General features: G+C 41.1%; 2 protein-coding genes and 1 pseudogene across 2 annotated transcripts; all 3 read right to left on the minus strand.

Annotated features, from left to right (window-relative positions):
* Positions 1-632: 632 nt before the first annotated feature.
* Positions 633-1,652, minus strand: LOC147448480 (uncharacterized). Its single transcript, XM_086521405.1, has one exon. It carries the CDS (start codon positions 1,650-1,652, stop codon positions 633-635), a length of 1,020 nt encoding a protein of 339 aa, XP_086377531.1.
* A 2,551-nt stretch (positions 1,653-4,203) lies between these two features.
* On the minus strand, positions 4,204-4,808 carry LOC147448481 (uncharacterized; annotated as a pseudogene).
* A 3,564-nt stretch (positions 4,809-8,372) lies between these two features.
* Positions 8,373-10,235, minus strand: LOC147448482 (uncharacterized). Its single transcript, XM_086522389.1, has 5 exons — positions 10,040-10,235; positions 9,339-9,400; positions 9,185-9,245; positions 9,004-9,136; positions 8,373-8,916 (listed from the first exon to the last, which is right to left on the minus strand). The coding sequence occupies exons 1-5, from the start codon at positions 10,100-10,102 to the stop codon at positions 8,879-8,881; spliced, it is 357 nt and encodes a 118-aa protein (XP_086378515.1). The 5' UTR covers positions 10,103-10,235; the 3' UTR covers positions 8,373-8,878.
* Between the last annotated feature and the right edge of the window lie 2,031 nt (positions 10,236-12,266).

The following is a 12,266-nucleotide window of genomic DNA, read 5'->3' on the forward strand; positions in this document are numbered from 1 at the left end:
TATTCCTGGAGCTAGCAATGTTTTTGCAAAGTGGAGCTTGATGATAGGCTTGTAGTAGATTGAAACACCTATTTTGTTGTGGTGATGGACATGATGAAAGTTTGGTGCAAGATCATTGGAAGGATTTTTTTGCTTTGTTTCTTGGAGGCATAGAATGTCAGAACTTGTAAATTCAAATCGTCTTTGATATGTTTGAGATATTTGTGACTAGAAATGATGTTCAATGATTGAATGATATGATGTGTGCGTTTGTATGCGAATGGAAATTTTGTCAAATACACCCATTTGGCATCATTGTTGAGGCGGTCAAGCTCGTCAAGCACAATTTTGTCAACTTTGATTTGAGCTGGATGAATCGGATTGAGAATGTGGAGGTTTGATGGATCTTTGATGCGGGAAAGAGCTGTGTAAACCAATCCATGTGAGTTTATTGATGTTGGATCAAATGCTACTATGCTCATTGTCAAGACTTGTGACCTATGGATAGTGTGTGCATTCGTTGCTTGTATTGGAAATTGAGTTCGAGAGACAGTGTTCAATGCATTTTTACCAACTTAAAATTCTTTTGTTGTTTGAAAAATTGGTGTCCATTGAGGGCCAATGGGAATCGTATTAAGGTGCTATTTCACATGTCATTGTTTGGAGCCTGTTGAGGAATCAAAAAACTTTATCCATGCAATAGGATTGTTAGCTCTACTATCCACAAGCTTCAGAATTCCATTTGCGTCATTCACAAGGCCGTCGGAAATATCAATATTGCCACCACAAAGCTCGACAATCATTCCTACTTTAAGCTCCAACGTTGAGGACAAGCCTGCTGTGTTTTGTGGGTTGTTTGGAACAACAAGGTTTTTGGAGCAAGTTTTATGGTGGTTGTCTCTCGCATGGATTATGTATGCGTGAGTAGGCAATTCCTCAAAAACAAGCCGATTATGTGAGTCCTTCAAGTTATTGGTGAAGTATAAATGGGGTGTTGTCAATTTGTTAAAGATCTTGTTGGTATGGTTGGTATTCAAGAGCAACAAATCCTCGGTTGTGTGTTTTGCTTTGCGTATTCTATTGAGAATGGCAATGAAGTCATTATCTGATTGATGCATTGTTCTTGTGAGCTTGTGGCATTTTATATTGGTGAGCCAGAGTGAAGGCGAGAGCAATTGCATAGAATCATGTGGCTTGCTGAATATCCAACGATCTCGAACCGGGCTTGCCTGGCACAGGTCACTGCAGAAGATGACATCTAGACCAGCAAATGGTTCTATGCGATTGTGTTTAATTGATCGCAGCCTTGTGTCTATGATACACAAGAGTCTATTCCCAATCAAAGATGCCTCATCAAACACAACAATATTGAGGTTTCTATATAGTTGTGAGAGCTCGGCAAGGCTCTCAGAAGAAAGAGAAACATTTGATTGGAAGACAAGGGGCAAACGCAATGCCGAGTGGATCGTTGTCCCTCCAAGGTTGAAAGCTGCTTTTCCTGTATATCCCATTAACAATGTCGAGGGAAGATGAACATCTAATTCAAGGGAGGCATTGTAGTGACGAATTAAGCCTTGCACGATTGCTTGCAAAGTGAACATTTTCCCCATTCCTGCACCACCAGTCAAAAAGAGATGGATTGGTTGAGTTGGTTGCAAGCGCTTCCTAATCATAATTTCGTCAAAAAGGGAACATTGCTCGATGTTCAACTTGGACACAAGTGAGTGATACTCCTCGTTGCATAATGCCAATTTTTGAAATGTTGGTAAGGATCTTGTAGTGGACTTGTTTGCTTGAATATCAAGTGCCAACTCATATTTGTATAACTCGCCAGGCTTAGATCTTGAGGATGAGGGCAATGAGAGCGTGTTTGAGCTTGCTGCACGAAGTTGTAGCTTACAATATTTTTGACGATTGCCATCTATAATTGCATAGTTTGTGGTATATTTGTCTTTTCAACAATCAACACTTGTCTCCAAGGTTTTCTCATCGCCCGTATATGGAAGGAACAATAAGCAAAGTTCATGGAAATGCCTCTCTACATCTTTCTCCAGAATGAAGTTAGCATATCGTATGACTCGAGGGTTCTTAGACTTGCGGGTAGAGCCACGCACGCAACGGTAGGTTCTTGCATAATCAGCCAAGCATATGTGTGCAAGGTTGTCTGGACGATGGGTGTACTTGGTGACAATGTCGTCAAAGAAAATGTTAGAATCATCAGGATTCAAAGTATTCAATGCAGCTCTTCTTTTCAACAACAATGTGCTCTGACTTTCGAAATCTGCATTGATGAACACGAATTGTCTGCTCGCACTATGTAAGGGCAATGAAAGAGAAATGTATGTGGCTTGCTGTGATGTCATCTCTTGTGTATTGATCAAAGCACTGCCAATTTTCTTCAACCGATCCAACATTGACACACTTGTCTTCTTGCAATCTTGCAATATGTGCTTGATTTTTTTTGCTTGTGGTCGAATCGTTTTTAGTCATGTATGATGTGCAATATGCAGCAGCGCCATGGCCATTGAAAATAAATTGAATGTCAATGTTTGCATCCCATAGACTACACAACTCTTTGTTGAAATTGTTTGTGTAAATGTCCTTTGGATGTCTTTTCAAGAGTAGTGTTGGCTCTGTGATGCTCACTGAAAGGGACTTAATGTACACTTCTTCAGTCATTCCCAAAGAGGTCAACCATTCATCATACGACACTTCTGAATCATGTCAAAGAGCAAGCAATTGATCTTCAATGCACTTTTTGTAGGCTAACAATACGTCTTTCTCTGTCTGTGCCACTGTGACTAGATATAGAATCATAGTTTCTCAAGAGAGTGGATGTGGAAAACCAAACCGACAAAAACATTTACGTTTTTTGCATGTTTTACGATGGTAGTGGGCTTGCACGCTTCTGAGAGACTCTTCTAACAAATTCTTGTTGGTAGCAATATATGTGTTGATAAAATGTATTGTATCATTATCCGGTGCTACACCAAAGAGAGGTGCATCTTTTACCCAAAGCAATCCATGATCATGCTGACTTCCTCTATTTTGAAACTCAGTCACAAAAAAGTAATCCATCAACTCACCAAGGATGGCATTGTTGCGTTTCAGTTCCGTTTTAATTGCTTGAAATATATGGACGTAGTATCGTGCTGTTGTTACAGGATCAGAACGTACAAGTGCACGAATGAATGAGGCTTTGGTTGGATAATCTGTTTCTTTAATATGAGGATTCAATGCAGACAAACATTTTTTCAAAGGGTCCCATCTTTGCTCAGCACATGAAAATGTTACAAAGAAAGTCGGTTGGCCCAATTGACGAATCATTGCAAACACGTTTCGCTTAAGCTTCACCTTGTAATCGATTGAAGTGCGTAGTGATTGTAAGTCGTGGTACCCTAGCTCGGATGAAAGCAGCTGCTCTATGTTAGTGCTAGCTTGAACGTCTTTTGCTTGTAATTGCTTGCCACAAAGTTTTCCCTTGTGTAAGCTCACCCATATAGATCCAAGCACTTTCGCAATAATAATCTTCATTGTTTTAAAGAACAAATTTTCAATGTTTCTTGCAAATCGTCTATCCACATTTTTAAGCTCCCATTGTGCTACTTTTTGGTATTTTTTCTTCACCAACACATAATACTTTCTTCTCTGACCAAAAAACAATGTTGGCAATGACAACTCCTCACAAGATTCATCATCAAAAATGCTTAGAGGGTTGAATCCCTGACAAGGTGCTATACTTGCAACTTGTGAATTATGGTCCACAACTTGTTGAGCGGAGTAGATACCATGCACCAAAGTGTCCGTAGAATCATCCTCGTCTTCAAGATCTTCTTGGTGTGGACTGCGACATACACATCTGCATGGATTGTGAAACTAAATGACCAAGACATATCGATAGAAACACCATGCTCAATGTACAAGGAAGTGCTCAACAGGTCAACCAAATCTTGAAGTACACAATTTGGCCACACAATGCCACTCAAGTAGGCATGATCATAATCAAGCTTGCGCTTAATCTCAACTAGAATTGAAGCTTGATCACTGGAGAAGCGTGGCAACACTCTTTGTACTCTTGACAAGTCTGCCATTACATTCACAATGCTTCCGCGTAAACCAAATTGACCTTCAAAGTTGAGTTCTCAAATTTGTGAGAATGGTATGCGTAAAGATACAAGACGACTCTCTACTGAATTCAACCTTTCTACACTAAATATTTTGACACTAAACTCTTCTCATGCAAAATAGTGGCTCCTCTTGTTTCTTCAATGCGACCTTGCACGGGTGACACACTCGAAGCACCTTATCGTCAACCACCATGAGTGATTTTATTTTGTTAAGAAGCAATAACTCCACCTTTGACATGCCATGCAAACTTTGACGAAACATAAGTGAACCACATGAAGCACAATCAAAAGAAGGGGTATCCTCAATGATCTTCTCATATTGTGAAGTTCTACTAGATGAAACTGTAGAGATTCTTTGATGTGTTCGAGATGACTTGGACATATTGTAAATTTTGGTTGTGACTTGCTTAAGGGTAAAGGTGTTGGGGTATAGACTCAAGAAAATAGATGCAACTTGCTGAACAGCAACATTATGGGTGTCAGTGAGAGTAGCTAGAGACAAGGTAGCCTCTTTAGTCCATACACATCGTTTACGTTAGGATGGTCAAAACCACCAGGAAACCATAAAAATTCACCATGCAAACTCAACACAACCAAAAATGGTAAAGTGGAAGAAAATCGGCAGTCATGCGCAGCAAAGGAGCGAGCTTCACATATAGTCTCACCTTGGTAAAAGTAAAGTTTACACGCAGCAGAAAACATATTGCACATTATACCAACCAAGTGTACTCTCAACATCATGGAGGATTGGCGACTAGACAAGAGAGATATTATAAATTTTCTTTGATCAAAAGAGTGCGATTGAAGACTTATGATCCAAGGCTGCACCCAAATTTTCAAAATTTCTTAATGCTATTTGCTCCACAATAACATCCACAATTTTAGACTCAAGAGATTGCAAAGAGAGGCTCAAGTTAAAAAGGTGAAGTAAGCTTAGCAAACATCTTTGTTGTTCAAAAAATTACATATAAATATGGAATCTAAGTACAATCTTTTACTTTCAGCCCACAAAATGAGATCGCTTGCCATTTACAAAAAGGATAGTGTAATAAAGAGAAACACAACTAGGCACCTTTGAAAGCAGTGACCTGACCCGACTTGTCAATAGTGAACCAACCAGCCTTCTTAAAGTTCAAGAGCAAAGATTTTAGATCCACCAAGCTTTGCTCAAAGAGATGCAGAAATGGACGAGAGAATCCAAGCACAGAGTCGACTACAGCACCTTGTAAAATAACACCAACAGCCTCTCCATCTTGAGAATATAATTTGGCAGGTAGCACTGGTTGCTTATTGATTGTAGATTGTCTTCCACAAGAGCAGCAAAATGGGTTGCTAGCTTGGCGTCTTACATTCAAACCTTTGCACGTGCCACAAGAAAACTCCACATCCAAGCTGTTCACACTTACAATCTCCAAAGTTCCAAACACCTACCAATTTCACATTTAACAATGAGACAACAATTTTTATTTCATATGCAATCAAAAAGTTTACCTTCTTCCCAAAGCCTAAATTCGAGACTTGTTTATGCAAGTATTCTTGAAAAGCATCAGCCAATGAAGTAGGCAATGGACACAAGATTGTAGCCTTGACGACACTTAGAGTGTTCGATAGGTGCTTGAAAACGTTGATGTTACGAGCAACACAAGTGTAGAATCCCTTTTCTTTGACCTCGCTGACCATAAGTTGATAGTCGAGGCGTCGTGTTGGGACAAAGAGAATGGACACAAGATTGTAGCATCGACGACACTTATGTTCAATAGGTGCTTGAAAACGTTGATGTTACGAGCAACACAAGTGTAGAATCCCTTTTCTTTCACCTCGTTGACCATAAGTTGATAGTCGAGGCGTCGTGTTGGGACAAAGAGAAGCTGCCATAAACACAAACCTCAGAAAAAAGATACACACTACTACTTAAAAGGCCGGTTAGAACTTACACTAGCTTGATCGCTTGTTGATGGTCCATCAGCAATAGTCAACCAAAAACTAGGAGTGCCATCACTTCGAGTTGCATTCTCTATTTTGACGACAATGAATGCAACAATCGACACCGACTCGTTAGCATTAGAACTTTGGGCCAACAGCTCTTTGATCTTTTGTTCGGGATAAAGGTAGAGGTAGCACTCAAAAGGCTCTGCCTTAACAACCAAAGTAGTTGCATCTGCATACAGAGCCCACAAGCAAGTACCACCGTCTTTTGCAACATCCCTTTTTACACATGCCCCCTCGATGTGCACGTAATCATGGATAGCAAAGGCCTCAATAAACTCAGAGAGGTATATCTCAGTCACAACAAAAGTCACACTATGGCGAGATTCTTTGTCAAGGAGGTCTGCACGCATGTATCTACCAAAGTTAGACTTGGGTATTTTATAAGTACCATACTTACAGAGCACTTTGCCTTCCAAGGCAAATCTAAAATTTGCAGTCTCTGATAACTCGGAGATCGCTAAGTTTCTTAGAGCAGGGGTTTTGGCCAACTGAGAAGTGAAAGATTCAGCATTAGGCTCATCTTTCTCTTCACCTATATTTTTTATCAAAGGTGACGAGAATGAAGTATCTGCCAAGAACCTAGACGCTTTACCTAAAAACAACCATTGGTGTGAGTAATATACTCTATCGAATCAATAGGGAAACAGCAAGCATTACCTCTGACTGCGAGCAATGCCTTTTTAATAGCTGAAGAAGAGGCTTTATTCAACTTTCCTCTTGGGCTAAGTTTTTTGCTATGCGAGGAAGATTTTGAGGATTGATTGAGGTTTCGAGCCAAAGGTGAAAAATCAGCAGCAGTGTTACACTTCTCACTGTTAAGCTCTTGTTGCAACGAAGGTGCTACTACACGCTCAAGCTCAACTAGCGCATCATCAAAACAAATATCTACAAACATATGCTCATGTCAATGCTCAAAATCAGATGCTCAAAGTAAACACAGGTCAAGTAAAATCTAGTTAACAACGTACTCACCATTCATGGAAGTATCCATTGTATTAGGTATAGAAAGCTAGAATTGCAAGCAACTATGAGCAATAAGAGCTTAGGCTTCAGGAATAGCATATGTATATGGTGTTAGAGATAGTTGTTTATATAGGAGCTGTGAGAGAAGCACTGGAGAGCAATGGATGTGTTTCTATGATGAGAGCCAATGCCTCACATTCAGCATAGAAACCAAAGCAGAGAGATTGCAATAAGATGTTGCAATATCTTTTCATAAATGAGAAGATATCATTTCACGTTTTTAAAGTAAGAGAGCACGTTTTTTGAGGGCGACTTTATATCCAATCTTAGTAGCAATGACAGTAAGTAGTATTTATTTTATTTTTTTAAAAGAGTGAGTTAAAAATCTCACAATAAATCGAAATAAAATAACCGAAATTATAGTTAACAAATATCTACTAGGATAGTGCATTTATCATGGGCGACATGTTTTTTTCAAGAGATTTTAATATAATCAAAAGTTTTAAAAAAATAAATTTAAGCTTATTATTTTAAATATTAAAACGTCTTGACTCCATAAAAAAACCTAGTACAATACAAAACCCTAATCCTTTTAACAAGGATAGAACATTTTTCTCAAAAATAATATAAACCTGTCCACTTTATAATATTAAAATTAAGTTTGTGTACAATAATATCTTCTTTATTTTGATAAATATTAAATGGAAAATTATGACAACTAAAGAGTTTTTTTGGTTAGAGATTCTATTCTAAGTTAGGAAACAAATTAGCAACAAACAAAATTCAAAAGAAATTGCCAAACAAACTTTTCCGCGAGTGCAATTAAATTCCGCGTTGCCGTTTGTCTTTCCCTATCCCATAAGCTCAGAACAGAACACCCAACAACATAAAGGACGTGAATCCATAGTTGGGCATATAGTCATAATCGCAGCTTATCCAGTAGAAGAGTACCATTCGTTTTAATGCTCAATCTGTTTTTTTTGTCTCTATTCATCTAGAGATGAATAGCAAACGAGTAGACATCACAGCAAATCCCCGATAGACTGAGAGCAAGTCTTAGATAAAAGGCTCTATTGCTTTGCCTGATAGAGGCATTACAAAAATACTCAAAGACAGAAACATACTACATACAAAGAGTGAATAATGTAAAAAAACAAAACCAGTCTTAAGCATTAAAGATGCTATCGCGGAAGTCTAAAAGGCAAATTCATATATTGTTCCAAGATGTGCCTTGCGAAACTGAGGAGATCAAAGTAGCAAAACATTCTTGAAGTACTTAAAAGTCTTTAATTCACTCAACTTAAAGAGAAAAAAGTCTTGTATATTAGCCTCATCAGTGAACGTCAACAAGTGCATACAGGGAGCAGCCTTGAGCTTCTTCAGCAGCCACAAACCAAAATTAAACATGGCGTTACAGCTGTACAAATAGATAAGCTGAGGACTTGAGATCGACAAAGATCGACAGATATGTGTGTATCTACTCGAGAAAATCTTTCATCAGCGGATCTGCAAAGTCACAAGACAGTTGGTATCATAGATAGCAAGGATAAACAAAACCCAATGTACTCTTAAGAGTTTATCCACTAAGAAGAACAATCAAAGCTTCCCCTTGCGTCAGGATCAGACTATTGAACCCGTTTACTACAATCGACACCAAATAAATACAGAAAAGGACAGAAGCAAAGCCAAAGCTATCAAGCCCCATTCCATATCCGAAACCTCGACATAGTCTGAAGCCAACATTTAGTTAAATTCTCCAAGTGCTAATGTTTGCACAGCATCCGAGCCCCTCTCAACAACTGCTTGAAGCTGCATCAAAACTAACCCACCTCGATAGCTTCTACTACTGCCCTGCAATCTGATGCAAAATTGCATACACAAAAAACAAATGCATAAGCAAGGCAAGATACATATAGTGCAAATGTGTGTAAAAATAAATACAAACCTGTGCAAAAACTGCGCATCAAATACAGTAGCAGTGCAGCAGCGTCGGCCAAGAACAGTACGTTGTCATGGGACCCTGTGGAAGCGGCGGGAAACAAGGCCCGATGGGCGAGCAAAGAAGATCGAAGCCAGGACTTCACGGATACGAGACGCTATCAGGTTCTCCAGCGGATTCAACTCACGCTGAAACTGCCAAGAGCAAAAGGCTGACACCGTGCAAGCCCATCATATCCGTCTTGAAGCCTGATACAAGAAGAAACCAAATATGCCAAAGCACAGTGAGAGAGAGAGAGAGAGAGAGAGAGAGAGAGAGGGAGAGAGTGGGACGAAGCAGACCTTCGAGCTATGTGGAAGCGAGGACGTATGGCCGTTGCACAAAGTCGAAATGCAGTGCTTTGCTCAGCAGAGCACTCCGAGGCTCACTGCCTTGAAGGGAGCAATCCTGTCGAGCTCGCCATCCCTCAACAGTTGTGGATGCAGACGAGAAAGAAACGCCCAAATGATGAGCTCCCCTTGAAAACCTAGACAGCGTGTCTTATCATTCCCTCTAAAAATCATCATAAACTAATAAAAATGCTACACATCGACAATCCATATCCCTACCTTTACCAACCACTTAAGATACCCATTTTGTACGCATAGTGACCACATTCTCAACCACTTTAATCATGTCACAAAACGGTGCTCGATAAAAAAATCACAAAATGAACATAAAACAAATAAAAAACATTTTAGTAGGCAAAAAGAGAACTGATCTCTATAGCCTTCGCTATTTGGGAAGGTCAAAAAATGCTAACTCAACTGTGAACACGCCAAAGATAAAGTAGTACCGCTGAAGATAAAGCAAGGCCAAGAAAAATGAGCGCGCTGATTATAAAATTAAGGGCGCACATTATTATACGGATAATAAGCGTAGAAATAGAGCACTACTTGGGATTGAAGCGAGCTGTGTGTTGCATTGTGATGTGCCAACGACTGAATATTCCTAATTGGATGAGATGGCCTTAGCTCAAATTGATGGTCAAGTAGGGGCTCACCAAGGCTCCCCCGGCTTTGTAATAGCACAAAGCCTGCGAAGGAATGGCCAGCATGGATTGCATTCCTGACACAAGCTTTGGCTACCAAGCTAAGAGCTGATAATGTAGGGAGAAATCGAACGCTCGAGTTCCTGGAGAGCTTGCACTGCACCTACTCCCCAAGCAACACCCAAACGGCTTGGAAATCCGTGATGAGCTCGGCGACGAGCAGCCAGATGGCGCAGATGGGGAAGGGGGGCGGGGATCTGTGGGGCAGCTAGGAAGAGCAAGAAATGCACAGCTGCGCGCGATGTCGCGAGGGGAAAGGATGCTTTATGATTTATTTATTTTTACAATTTATTTAGCCCGCATGGCTTAGGGCCGGAACTACCATTACAGGCCGCCTGTGATCGAGACCTGTAGTCACGCTTTGCTTTTGCGAAAGGACTCAGGTACGTGCCTATGATGTTCATAAAATCGTTGGATAGGAATCTTGTAAAGATTCCCTGCTCAAACCTGTCACACGATGCAAGAAGGTGTACGGAATGGCCCTGCAGTTGCCATTCCTTGAAATAATGGGCGACCCCATGGCGACCGGCGGAGGCCGGGAGCCATGGTGGGAGCACATTATTTCAGGAATGGCCATTGCAGGGCCATACCCGGTCGTCAATGGTCGTGGGAGAGGGGGGTCAACACACTGACCTGCAGAGGGTACAGTCACGAAGCAGTGAAGCCTGATCAATGCATTGAGAGCAGATGAGGGTGCAGTTGGGAGAGTGCAGACAGTGCGGTTCCAGGCGAGACAATCTCATATTCCAGCCGCTGATGTGTCAGCACAGCATGTGAATCCACCTGCTGAGTTGGAGCTCGGTCATTGGCTGCAGACTGTGCAAATTTCTGCCAGCTGATGTGGCATGCATCGCATGCTTGCAAAGCTACATTCTGCAAAATAAGGTGCAGCAATCGAACGGCTGAGATGCACTGCCCCCCTCCCCACGACCTTGACGGCCATGGAAGGGAGCATATGACCCTGGCAGATGGAAGGCGGCTGCAACTAGACGAGGTTTGGGGGAGGGGTTGCGGAGGTCACTCTTTTCCTTGTCCTACTCATTCTCACATACAGGCGTCGTCAGCTAGATGTGTAATCTGCACCACCTAGACTAAGTTTTCCGTGCGTGTTACACTGCTATCAAGCCCAACGTCACCCTTCACTTTTGCTTGACACCTCCACCTTCACTCGCATCAAGTTAGATTCGCTTTTATTTTGGACTTTTTACAGCCGGTACCTCCCTACACAATTATAAGGAAAAATAATTACAATGAGGAGTCATTTGTGGAGTATCACATTGTATTTTAAGTGATGTCAATGACTGTAGTCGGTACTTGTGCTTTTGTTCCCGTCTGCAAGAGTGTGTGCAAGTGCATCCAAGAAATCCCATGTGTGCACATGGGCACGCGTGTGTACATCTCAATGTGTTTGTATGTCACAGTATTTCTATAACATGTACACGTGCGTGCGTGTGCGCGTGCATGTGCCTCCAGGTATATGTGTATGTATGGGAGACAAACAATTTATGGCATAAAAGAGAAGAGCCAAGGGGAGGGAAAAAGACCCTGTACTTGAAAAATGAGCAAATAAAGGGAGCCAGATCTGTAGGCACAAGGCACAGAGACCCATTCCCATACACAAATTGATAATTCCAAAATGAGCCAAGTATCACACCATGAACCATTTCCAGTGCAATCGACACATAGCATTAAGGGAAAACTAATTCATAGCAAGCAGGGAAGGGCTTTTACTGTTACCTGTGTGTGTGTGTGTGTGTGTGTGTGTGTGTGTGTGTGTGTGTGTGTGTGTGTGTGTGTGTGTGTGTGTGAGAGAGAGAGAGAGAGAGAGAGAGAGCAGAATCCTTTCCGAGAGGGCTTTGAAGGACAAATTTTGCAACTTGAGAGATTGTGCCTCATGTGCCTTACGAGAGGATTTTGACACCCATCTGCCCTTCCTAAGGCATTTTTGGACTACATAAGGAGTCCTTAGTAAAGGGTTGGATTTTTGGTGCAATTGTGGACCATTGGATAAAGCTTGTGGATTAGTCCCACATGGCAAAAAACTTTCTTTTTTAATAATTTTTTTACGTTGAGAGGTGTCGACATTTGTGTACCTCTTTTTTTAAAAATCGGGTCACATAGAGTCCTCCTCGTCCTCTTCCACCTTTTTGGCCAAGAAAGCCATAAGGGAGTGGTAGAG

The sequence above is a fragment of the Adiantum capillus-veneris genome, chromosome 10 (assembly GCF_014529385.1).
Source record: "Adiantum capillus-veneris isolate H3 chromosome 10, ASM1452938v2, whole genome shotgun sequence".
In the NCBI taxonomy this organism is placed as follows: Eukaryota; Viridiplantae; Streptophyta; class Polypodiopsida; order Polypodiales; family Pteridaceae; genus Adiantum; species Adiantum capillus-veneris.